The sequence below is a fragment of the Crocodylus porosus genome, unplaced genomic scaffold (genome assembly GCF_001723895.1).
Source record: "Crocodylus porosus isolate Cpor-Errol unplaced genomic scaffold, CroPor_comp1, whole genome shotgun sequence".
NCBI classification, from domain to species: Eukaryota; Metazoa; Chordata; order Crocodylia; family Crocodylidae; genus Crocodylus; species Crocodylus porosus.
Window position 1 is genome coordinate 37,074,548 of NW_017728914.1, and position 12,626 is coordinate 37,087,173.

At 45.3% G+C, this 12,626-nt stretch overlaps 1 protein-coding gene across 1 annotated transcript in view; it reads right to left on the reverse strand.

Annotated features, from left to right (window-relative positions):
* The window catches only part of RNF145 (ring finger protein 145), a 55,102-nt gene that overhangs the window by 13,720 nt on the left and 28,756 nt on the right, over positions 1–12,626 (reverse strand). The window contains exons 4-5 of the mRNA XM_019535297.1: positions 10,101–10,192; positions 3,608–3,843 (exon numbers count right to left, since the gene is read on the reverse strand). Of these exons, the coding sequence (XP_019390842.1) occupies positions 3,608–3,843; positions 10,101–10,192 (328 nt within the window). The remainder of the gene's footprint in view (positions 1–3,607; positions 3,844–10,100; positions 10,193–12,626) is intronic.

Here is a 12,626-nt window from a genome sequence, read left to right on the forward strand (position 1 = left end):
CTTCCTGCCCTTTGGGCAGGGGGCTGGACTCGATGATCTCCCGAGGTCCCTTCCAGCCCTAATGTCTATGAAATCTATGAAATCTAGGTGCCTCTTGGGTCTCACTCACTGTCATCACTTTTGAGGACAGGTTTCACAGGCTGCACAAGAAGTTAACATGTGTTCACAGGACCCTTCTCCCCCCACTGTAACTGCCACCATACTGATGAAGAGATGACATCCTCTGGGGGAAGAATGGCTCAGGAAACTCAGTCAAGAACTGATGCGTCTAATACCTTCATTTCACCCAATTTTCTTCCTGCCCCAGAAACTACTTTGGGCAATATCAGAATTCCAGCTGTAAGTAGCTCGAGCCAATTATTTGTGACTCCACACCTAGCCCTGAACCTGGCCAATGCACAAGTGACAGCAAAGGAGACTCATGATGGAGCAGGTCATGGAGCAGAACGGGAGCAAAATTCAAGCCTGGGGTGAGTGGCATCATCTCCCTTGACTGGTAATGCCAGGTCTGAATTTGGTCTGAATTTGGGCTCAACCCTTTTTCCTGACTTATTTCACAAGACCATAACAAATTCCATGGCAGCCAGGTTAAAGATAAAAGTTAAAAAGGCGTTCTTGTGTTTCCAGCCTGCAGTTAAACTACATAATAATCTGGTCCTCACTGCCTGCTGCACCCATGTTTCAGCTTCAAATGGTCTTAAAGAGAGTCAGCAGCAAATCACGTTTCTCTTAGCTCCAGCCAGCTCTCCACTACTCCTTAGCATAGCCTAGTATAGATTTAGCAGCGTGTTGTAAATACCTTCCTATTTGTCCGACACACACGGGAAGTTATGCCCTGGAGCTGCATATGCATCAGTGGATACCTGGTGTGAGCAGTATTTCTGGAAGAGTCTGCACAAGTACATTTTGCCCCCTCAAGAACTGAATATTAGAAGGACAAAAGGAATCAGCAAGTCAAGCCAAAAATCACTTAAATCCAAATCTTTAAGGTGATTAGTAACCAGCCTGATTAACTCCCTGGTTATTATGTTAGAAGAATAAGCAAAACACACACTTGGGTAGTTTTTCTCTCTGGCACTCTTTTAATTAAAAGCACCTCAAGGTGTGTGCTTAAACCCCCTAGTGCCAAAGCCAACAGATTAGCTCAGAGCGTATTTGTGACTTGGTGCACCTTATGGTGTTGGGTGATCAGGATTTATAAAAGCAGCTTCCAGCTTGACATGGATTTATGGCTAGTGTAGTCAAAAGGGTATTTTATAAGCTGGACTTGGCCCTTTGCTTCTTAGCGCTGTATGAAGGCGAGCTGAAAAATTCCCTCCCCCTTCCCTGCTCTCTTACTCTTTTTTTCTGCCCCCCATCCACTGAGATATGAACAGCTACAAGCCCCATCTTTTTCATCACGTGAAGGGAAAGAAAGTACTTCTGATTTGCCTTGTGATAGCTCATTTACCCCAATGCCTACACTACCTAGTCATGGACTGGGACACTACATAAGTAAAGAACCAAAAGACAGTCTCTTCTCCAAAGAGCAGTAAGACGTTCATAGATTTGCATATACCCGTCACCTACCCACTATGCAGGGTAAGGAGGGCTTTGATGGGTGTTTACAGGGAGACACTCTGGACCACAGGTGAAGGCAGTTTATTTAAATCGGTCACAAGAAGTGGTGTGAGCTGGCCCTGTGGGTTGACCAGAGGCAAGTGTCAACAAGGGGTGAAGGTAGGCAAGGTTTTTGGGTAAATGCAATATCTTTTATTAGACCAACTGAAATAGCTGGGAACATTCTTCTTTGCAAGCTTTCAGGTAGAAACGCCTTCTGTCAGGCTGAAGAAGTGTCTGCAGTTGATCTGTGATCTTCCTGGACGGAAGATAATAGAAGCCAGAGGCCAGTATGCAAGAAAGCCAGACAGTGAAAATGCAGTCAAGAGGTGAGAAACAGGTGGGGGGTGGGAAGGGGAATGCAGACCTGGTGATAAGAAGATAGCTGGTAAATAGTAGAGTGATTACCTGGGATATCAGATGTTAGGCAGGTCATAAATCCAATGTTTATAGTTAGTCCATGATTTTTTGTATCCGGTAGGTTGATGAAGTGAAGTTCATAGGCTTATCTGAGAAACGTGTTTTGTAAATTCCCTTTGAGGATTAGAACTGAGAGATCGGAGTTGTCTCATGAGACATGCACCCCCACAAGTAACTGGGTATTTTTGTCTTTGACGGATTTTCAGTATGCTTTCACTCTGGTGCACAGTTGTTTGGTTTCTACCACATGTTTTCCATCAGGGCATTTGGTGCACTGGATGAGATGTATTACATTTCTGGAGGTGCAGATGTAAGATCCAGACATATCGGTTGTTCTGTTGTGTGGTGTATTTATTGTGGAGATGGTGGAGATAAATTGGCAGGTCTTATATTTCTTGTCATGGCATGGTCTGGATCCATTCTGTGTTTTGGGCCATAGGAAGTTTGCTTCTGGTGATGACGTTGGTGAGGTTTGGTGCTCATTTGAAGGCTAGGATGGGTGGTTCTGGGAAGATCTCTTTAAAAATTGGGTCTCCTTCTAGTATGGGTTGCAATTGTTTGAGGATTTTCCATATATGTTTGAGCAAGGGGTGATATGTCATAACCAGTAGTGTGCGATTCATGGGGGTTTTCTTTCTCCACTGCAGCAATTCTGCATGTAGTATCCAGGTGGCTCTTTCAAAAGTGCGATCTCTCTCTCTGGAGGAGTGTCTTTGTGGGGTGAAAGCCCTTTTGAGATTTGCGAGATGACACTCATGGGTATTCTCATCAGTGTAAATTCGGTGGTACTGGAGGGCTTGGCTGCATATTACAGCTTTCTTGGTGTCTTTAGGCCAATTACTCATTCTGCACAGATATGTATGTTGGACCGTGGGTTTCTTATATACGGTGGTTTGTATTTTACCATTCTGGGTAGTTAGGGATTATAGTGTCTAAAAAGGAAATGTTGGTGCTGGAGTATTTAAGAGAGAGTTTGATGGAGGGGTGATGATTGTTGAATTTCTGATGGAAATCAATCAGAGATTGCAGGTTTTCAGTCCAAATGATGAGGATGTCATCAACATACCTTAAGTATATCAAAGGTTTGATGGTGCTGTCCTCAAGGAATTCTTCTTCCAGGTGTCTCATAAATTTTTCCAACTGTTTTAGTTGGTCTAATAAAAGATTTCAGATTTACCCAAAGAAATCCTTAGAAACCCAGAGAAATCCATGGCTATAACCTATACGCCTGAAACAAGGGTTTAAGGCACTGTCTTAGTAGCAAAGATATCTTTTTTACTAAACATATTGAATTTTATTAGTAAATGTTAAGAGTCATGAACCAAAAAATGACAAAGCCATAAGGCATATACCGAGTGCCTGAGCGAGGGACCAACATAAAAGGGATGGGGCTAAGGAGGGGAGTGAAACTAGGTTACAGAAAGTAATGCTACAATACTGCATATTGGCATTAACCAGTACTAGATGTTGACACCTAAAACTGAAGCACAGAAGATAATTTGTCATCACTGCTTTTTAGAACCCCGCACTTGCACAATAAAACTACCCCGCTGGGGGACATGAGATGCCGGTTTGACGCACAACTTACCTGGACAAGCTCTCGGTAGGCAGATTTTGCCAGGTTATACGGTACTAGCAGGTTGGACGCGAGAAAATAGAGAACTTCCAGGCCAGTGAAAATCATGGCAAACTTATTGATGATGACAATGGTTTCCAGCGGGACCAGGCAGAGTCGTGCCAGCAGAGGGAGCATGTGAGCAGAGAAGAGCCAGATCTGTTTGGTTTTCATGACGCAGGAGCACAGCGTGCACACCACCAGCTGACCTAGAAACACAACACACTGTGTTAGAGCCAGTTGCTTGCACCTCCATTTAGCTGTCTGGCAAAGCACTTGGCAGCACCCAGGACCACTGTGACAGCTATACTAACTGGATCACCTCTGCTATGAAACCAGGACTCCTTTGCCTCTTTGGAAGTTCCTCCAAGACCTTTCTCTCGGGATGCATGCCAGATGTGAGCTCAGATCCTCACTATAGCAAGCATCCCAGTGTAAGGGCAGAAGACATGCTCAGTGGGTTGGTTTGCTAGACAGAAGGACCGTGGAGTGAACCTCGGGCCTGCTGGGCAAGTCAACCCTGAGAGCTTCCGGTGAACGTCACCCACACATATGTACGTGCTGCTACAGTGAGTTGCTGAAGCCCTGCTTAGCTAGCATGCCTCCCCAAGCTAAAGGGAAGAGTAATTAAAAGGTCCCCAGTGGCCTTTAAAGCAATAGTATTTACAGAATGAGGAGGCATCTGTCAGCCTGGCCAGCAGCAGAACGGCATCTAGGTCAGCAGCTGAGACTTTGGGAAGTGCCCGAGGGCAGCAACTCACAATTTCCACAGGAGGTGACAAGTAGCAGATAATTAAGCCAATTAAAACCAACTATGCTGGAACAGTTGGCGTGTCTGCATGCGTGCACAGGTATGAAAATCACGCACGGCCCCACCTACATTAACACCATACCTGAGCAGGCCTCGCAGGGTGTTATTTTCAAGAGAGCTCATGCTCCACTTTGAATCAGAGGGAGATTTCCAGGGATTTCACTGGGAGCAGCACTAGGGCCACACACACTGTTTTGGAAAAACCTTGCCTATGACTGCCAAGGGATATCTGACAATCCCAGCTTGTGTATCAAGTCTAGAGGACTTGCTCGGGAGGGAACCCAGCTCCATTCAGTCTGACCTGTACAGGCCATTATTGCTAACAGAAGTGCCGATACTCATGGCTGAAGCAAGCAGGGACAACCGCAAACATGACAAGCTAAGCCAGCCTCCTGACTTGAACTTAACTCGGAGACTGAACTCCAGTTTCTGTTCCACCCCTTCCCTCTCCATGTGCTTAAACTTTCTCGTTAGACCAAAACTTTCCACTTTTAGACTCCACTGACTCTGAATGGAAGTGGCTGAACTGCAAGTTTGGGAGGAAAAAAAACCCAGCTCTCCCTGTCCCATGCAGACACCTGCTCATCTCGCAGGTCCTGTAAAGACAGGAAAGCCAAGCCAAGTGCAAAGAAAGAGAGCCCAGTATTTTTTTAAAGTGGTGAATATTGAAACGTGGCAGCTTAACATAGGATCTCTCGGCTATAAAAGGATATATCCCACTGCTGGTGAAGTCAGTGGAGCATGTAACTCATGACTGATGATTTCAGCGCTGCTGACTGCATTCACCCTTCTCCTTGCTAACTCATTTTTGCCAGACAGGATATACTTGGCTCAGAGCTGCAGCTCTAGAAAAAGTTGAATGAGAACCAGAAGTGAAAAGGCCCCCGGTCACATGAAGCACAATGCCTTTGTTCTGAGGTTGTACCCACTATCAGGGGTGTAACAGTATTCATACAGCCATTTTCCACCCCAGAATGCATCAAGTTTCATGTACTTTCCAGGACAGCCACTCCCCAGATCCCAGCGGCTGGCCTTGCAAGGCTTCCACTCCTTCCCAGACCCATTTATACCTGCACGTTGCTTTTTTCTGCCCATATTTTAAGCATATTTTTTCAGGAACTAAGCATCAACATTCCCAGTACACCAGCTTGGTGGACTTGCCATTGGGTGCTGCCTTAATTAACATTCATGAAAACCAGAACAGACACCCTCCTGGCCCACCCTCCACAAGTCCCGACTTCCTCACTTTGCTGCTCTCAGCCCCTAACACATGAACTTTGTTCAGAAATATTTTTTGCAAGAGCCAGAGTTAAAACTGCTTGATTTTCTGTTACTCAAAGGTCTACACAGTTGGTTTGCTTTAATTACCACAACTCAACCCACTTCACCAAGGAATCCCAATACCAGTATCAATACACTTACTGGGGCTTCAGCAGAGGGGAATTATCACAGTTTTCCATGTGCCACTACTCTGCGAGTCCCTGTTCAGCTTACTCCCGAGAATACCCCACGTCTCTTTTCCCACCTTTGCAATCTAAATGCTGATTGAAAGCCAGCAGGTAGGAAGGACAATGGCATGACACTAAAATAAGTAAGTGGGGCGCTTTATCTCAAGCCAATTCTCAGCCCCCTCAGACAGAATCTGCAAAAGTGTCCCTGACAGCCCCTGTAACGAAAGGTACTCCCCGCTCTGCACAGGCAGCAACAGAGACAAATTTCTCCGCGAGAGTCTAAATTTGTCTGCCCGAGTTCTAACTTGGGGAGGGGAGGTTGCCTGATAAAAGCTACTAAAAACATATGCTAATGCCATCATCAGTCTAGAAGGGAACTCCTGGACGTCAAAACACTGAAGAACGAAGCAGGCCTAATTACCTGCTAACCTTAAACCTGCTCACCTACCTGTGTGCTGAAAATGAGAAGCCACTGATTGAATGCTGCACTAATCTGATACTTATAAAAGCTCTGCAAGGGAAATTTTCCTGCAGAAAATAAACGCTTTGCAGGGAAGAAGTCTGGGAAGGAGCCTGGCTCCAGTGATTCTCCTGAGCTCCAAAACCACAAAAACTTTGCCCTCTTCAAGAACTCTGTATACATTGACCAGGGCTGCTGAGTGCCCAAAACCTCCTAGCTCACAACCCACTGGAAAATTTGTTGCAACTAGGAAGAAGTGGTCAAGTTTTCCGCCAAATCATTCCTAATATGGGATGGGGCTGTCTTTGTTTTATTCCCCTTCCAAAAAGCTGATGCTAACAAATTCTCCCTGGTTACCACACCAACCACAGTACGAGAGCCTCAAGGGTTTAAAGTCCGTGCCTGCTGCTGGGGTTTCATCCTAAGGGCAGTCTTGTGGGTGGCATATTTTCCAAACCCACATCGCTTTGGAAATTTCCCAGCTAACATGCTGACAAGACAGCACATTTATAGACAAGAGGCAACCCTCAGATCGTCCCTGGCAGACTTGGAGTGTGTTAGTGATCCCAGGCTGCAACAGTCAGACTGAGTCACAGATGTGTAGAGAGAAATGAGCACTGAAGGCCCCTTTCCAAAAGGTGCAGTCAAGAGCACCAAAACACCTCTAAATAACACAGCTCAAGGGAAGGATAGATTAGATTACAAGCTATGCAGAGCAAAGATCATGCCTGGCGCGGATGACCTCCCCTTACTTTTCATCCCTTCCAGCCCTGACTGACACTACTGGAGCCATGTGGACAAGGGAACATAGCTGAAAATCTTCCATTAAAAGAATTAAAAAAAATGCATCTGAAGCAGTCAAACTCATCCCAGACTGAATCAAAGGATGGAGCTGGACTGTTCTCAGTGGTGGTGGGAGATGACAGAACAAGGAGCAATGCGCTCAAGCTGCAGCAAGGGAAGTTGAGGCTGGATATTAGGAAAAACTCTCTCACTAGGATGGTAGTGAAGCACTGGAACAGGCTCCCCAGAGAGGTGATGGAGTCTCCATCCTTGGAGGTGTTTAAGACCTAGGTAGACAAAGCCTTGTCTCGGATGATGTAGTTGGGGCTGGTCCTGCTGTGAGCAGGGGGTTGGACTGGATGTGACCTCCTGGGGTCCCTTCCAGCCCTCGTTTTCTCTGACTCTGTGATATTACTGTTATTGATGCTGAATTTCCTCTGACATAACCAAGATGCGTGGGGAATGATGGAGCCAGGGACCCATGTTTTCACCTTGCAGTGTGAGTTCCTCAGTCAGGGCATGTGATGCTTGTTTAAATCTTTTAGAAGATGGTAACATTGTGAAATTCTCTGACATGCTCACTTGATGCTGGTGAGGTTACACTTTACAACCCACTGGAACAGCTTTTGTCAGGGAGGAGGATGCACCCTCTCAGAGGGTGTTTTCTTGTTAAACAAGAGGAAGAGAAAAGTACCAGTAAATACTTTGGGGCAAGAGTGATTAGGTGCTGAACTGATTAAAAGATGGACTTACGCACTGGTTCTTTTATACTAGCCTCCTTTCCCCTGCTTTTCCTGCATTCCTGAAGGCAGGCCAAGTCTGTTAGCCTGGCAGTGCAGTAAAACCAAAGCACGAATGGATAAAGCGAATGGCAATGATTTGTTACTGACTGACATATAGAGACACATTGGCCGACGAAAACAGTTTCGACTCCTGGCTCAGTGTCCGTATAAGTGCTGCTGAATGACCCACGCAAGTTTGATTTGCTCTCTCTAGCCTGCTTACGACTCTTAAAATATCTGCCTGGCTGTACTTAGCCACCTGTACCTGGCAGGACTTGGGCAGAAGTGTTCATTAGCTAAGTCTAGCTGTTCTCTCTCAGAAGGACGATAAAGAGCTCAATCACATTTTGGTAACAGTTACCAGGAAATGAAAGGAAGAGGCCTCTTTGGATGACACATGCAGTCTCTGGACCACCTTGCCACAGAAGATAAAAATCTTAAGATGGTAAGAATCATATGGTGACTTCAGCCCAGCAATCCTAACGTCACATTTTTGTTTGGAGCAGGAATAATTTAGGAAATTCAAAACATGGATAAATAAAAATTAACTGTTTCATCCTGAAAAGGAGAAAGGGAGCGAGAAAGAAAAGATGCATTTCGCTCTGACAGGTTTAGTGGTATTTCTTTAAGAAACCCAAAGGAAGAAAGAGTCCTGTCTACAAGTTATAACGAAAGCACAAAAGTGCAAAGCCAGCCTCAGGTCTCGCTGTATGTTGTAGTAGTGGCAAGCAGAAAGGAAGCATCTGAATCTATAAACAGTACGTGACTGGCTGCATGAAGTTTTCAATCATTTGAGAGAACCCACAGACCTCAGCAAGAGGAACTGAGGACCTGTCTTGTGAGATTTTGGACTTTATCATCACCTGAATGTATGCTGTAAATATTTACCCATCCTCCCATTAGCACAGAGCAGGGCTAACACTTTAATAATTACCACATTTTTTTCCAGTCAAAGTTCATAACATGGGGGGAGGGGGGGGAGTGATGTGAAGCCAGTTCTGGGAGAGAAGGATCTTTAGATGCTCCAGACACCTCTGCTATAAATCAGAGCACTTCTAAGAACTCATACCAAAAGAGCTGTTGAGCGTGGACTAGGTTTAAATTGCAGGGAAATTGTAATCTTGGAAATCAAAGTTTAAAATTGTATTTCCATGCTCAATAAAGCTCAGGTACACACACCTGCAAGGCAGAAAGCCTCTCTCTCTCTTACTATCTCTGTGTCCCTGGCTACGTAAAATGGGACTATTTACCTAACCCAAATAACTGCTGAGAATAAACTCTTATTCTGTGCTTTTAAAGTGAAAAAAGCCCATTAGGGCTTGTCAATATTAGAATCCCTGTAGTGCCTTCAACCTGAGGAACTCAAAACGTGCTTATTGCTATATTCCAGGCGCAGCACAGACGCTTTAAAACAGGGCCAAAGAGCAGTTGTTAGTCTATCAGAGACACGAGAGGGGAAGGAACTACTTCAGTAAGTGCCCCAGTAAAGTCTGCAAATACTGAAACATTTTGCATTGTGAATTAGTTCTGAATGGGAAAGTGTTGCAATGCCAGCAACATTGTCCTCCTCCACACCATCCTGGCTGCTGAGGACTAAAGACCTTCAAAATCTTCCCTCCTTCTTCAGCACTTTGTTTCTGGGGGTCTTAGAAGGTGTCAGAGGCAAAGATTTGCTTTTAAACTTAATACATACCATCCCAACATCTGCAGGAAACAAACCATTTTAATGGGAATGTTAGCAGCCATGCAATTTTCCAGCTGGACTATCTATAGCATCCCGAATGCATGAGATAAACATATTTCTATTGTTATACATAAAAAATTGTAACTTCTAATCAAAAGTGCAAAGCAAAACTTACTTGACAGGCTCATCCAATGCAAAAAAAAAAAGCAGCTGAAACCAGCAAATACTTAATTCCAGCATTTCAAAAACCCCACACAAAATTAGTTCAGGTCCGTAAGAAAAATTATATATTGGTAAAGCTGTGGTATATAAATCCTGCAAAGAGGGAATTGCAAGAGAAGGTAGCACAGACCCAATCCTCTCTATGGAGGAGTATATATATCATTGCTATAATAGCAAGAACAATTCAGGACCCAGACGTTGAAAAAGCACAGGCAGAAAAGAATAAGGAAGTAACTACTTACACCTTCCAGTCAGACCTTTATCTGCACTTACCTATCAAGGCGGTCATGAAACGGTTCATGGAGAGAGGTTCTAAATACATTGGCCCTTCGTACCCAGATTCCAGTTCACTCCTAACATAATCCCTAAAGAACAGAAGAAAACACACAAAAACATTAAGATACAGGAGGCCCAAATTGAAAGGAACATACCTGGTCTCACACACACACTTCTATAATGCACCCTGCATTTGATCAACACGTATAAAGGGAACTATGGTGTCAACCCATGTAATCACTGTATCAAAAGGGTCATTTTGCTTGACACACATGTCTGCACAAACATTTGAAAAAAGCTGAATCTCTTGCAGAAAAACTGTGCAGCAAAGAGGGCTGGGGAAGCAGGGTGGGGAGAGAGGAAACATTCGTTAGTCGTTAGCGAATGATACGTCTCGTTCAGCAACCGCACTTCAAGTCAGCTGCAGTAGACACTGCAATAGATGCAGGGACCTTGGCACAAAGCATCCAGTCCATCCAAATAACAGGATAGACTAGAACAATGCAGCAGTGATTCTCTAGTCAAGGCAAAGCAAACCGTTTATGATGAATAACAGCACCAAACCAGGCTTAGGGGAAAGGCCTTTCCCTCACTTAAATGCAGACTACAGCATATGACTCATGCTACAGTTAGCCAACTGCTTCTTCCCAGATGCATCCCAGGATCCCAGCTTGTGCCAGCCACATGTGAAAAAAAGCCCACCTCTGCCTCTAGCCCTACCACCTGCTCTGGTCGGGGAGTTACCCTTTCCCCGACCAGAGCAATTCACCTGCTCATTTACGAAAGTCTCTGGAATTCAGACATCAATCTCAAACTACTAAAACAAACACTTCAAACATCCGTTCTGGGCACCCAACAGCTCTGCCTACTCACAGCAGGTTTTCAAGTGTTACAAGGCATGCAAGGTATGTTGGTCAGGGGCCTCTTTATACTGTAACCTGTAATTAAAGTGCATGAGAAAAGAAGAGCAATTTATTCCTCTTGCCTCAACATCCGTTGCATACAACGTCTTCTTCTCTCTCCAGCATCCAGAACTAGCCTGGAGCTAGACCAGCAGTTCCCAATATCTGGCAGGTTGCGCACCACAAATTTAAAACTATACAACCTTATGTACCACCGGCAAATTTTTCAGTTCAATGTTAAGTACCACCGGTAAAATTTTGTCCTATAAATTAATTATAACACATCTGTTAACATGTACCATTGACAAGTTGCCTGCATACCACTGGTGGTACCCATACCACGGATTTGGGAACCGCTGAGCTAGACTGTCCACAGTGACTGTCCTCACCTGGACTGTTCTCAGTGGGGGCAGATGACAGGACAAGGAGCAATGGGCTCAAGCTGCAGCAAGGGAGGTTTAGGTTGGGTATTAGAAAAAATTTTCTCACAAGGAGGGTGGTGAAGCACTGGAACAGGTTACCCAGAGAGGTGGTGGACTCTCCATCCTTGGAGGTTTTTAAGACCCAGGTAGACAAAGCCTTGGCTGGGATGATGTCGCTGGGGCTGGTCCTGCTTGGAGCAGGGGGTCGGACTAGATGTGACCTCCTGAGGTCCCTTCCAACCCTCCTGCGCTCTGTAATTCTGACAAGTATTATTCCTTTGTTTTTTATGTGAACCATCAAAAGATTCAGAAGACCTTGCACCTCCAGCTGAGTACAACCCATTAGAGCTCAAAACAACAACTCTAGCGGTTTGCTTCTTTCATTGTTGTTTTTTTTAACTTACCAAACTGCAGCTGAAAAATGTCTTGCTATTAGAAACAGTATGCTCTAATATCAATCCACGTGGACTATTTCTAAAGAGTCAAGAGCACAGTAGTTCCTGGTGCACCTATTAGGCAACAGATAGCGTCACAAGACAGCCTTATGCAACACAGTTCAGATGCACCCACAAAGATGCAGGTGTGAGATGCCTGCGTAGCTCCTACATCACCTGCAGCCAGCGAGGCTCATCCCCAATGGATAGGACCATCAGAAGGAAGGAACCACCACTTTCCTGAGAGCAACTTGCTCCAGATGTTATTGAGGGCATCACAGCAGGCAGGCCAGGCACAAGAGGAGCTTTCTGAATAGCAGCCTTCATTGGAAGCATACAAATTCCTTGTGATCCCATGCCAGGGGAACAGAAGAGCAGAAGCCATGATCTTTCCTTGGCTCCTGCACTGTTTGGAGCCAGTGACAGTAAAAGGCTCCAAAACAGGGACAAGGTGCCCACTGGCACAGGCACCCCTTGAGGAGCCCAAGTTACTGTATGTTAAAAAGCCACTGTCTCTTCTTTGAGCGTAATCAGCATGAATCCTACTGGAGGACTGGCCAGGAGCCTTCAGGATGGCGGGAACGCATGTCAGCTGCACCAGACGGTCACTGCAGAGTGCTCTCCCCGACCACTCTGCTCAGCCAAAGGCACACGGTGTCTGGCAAAAGTCAGGGGGGCACTCCACATCGCAGTCTTGCAGGCTTCTGAGGCAGATGCTCACACTTTGTTAGAAAACAAGGACAGGGCCAGATCTGCGATCGGCTG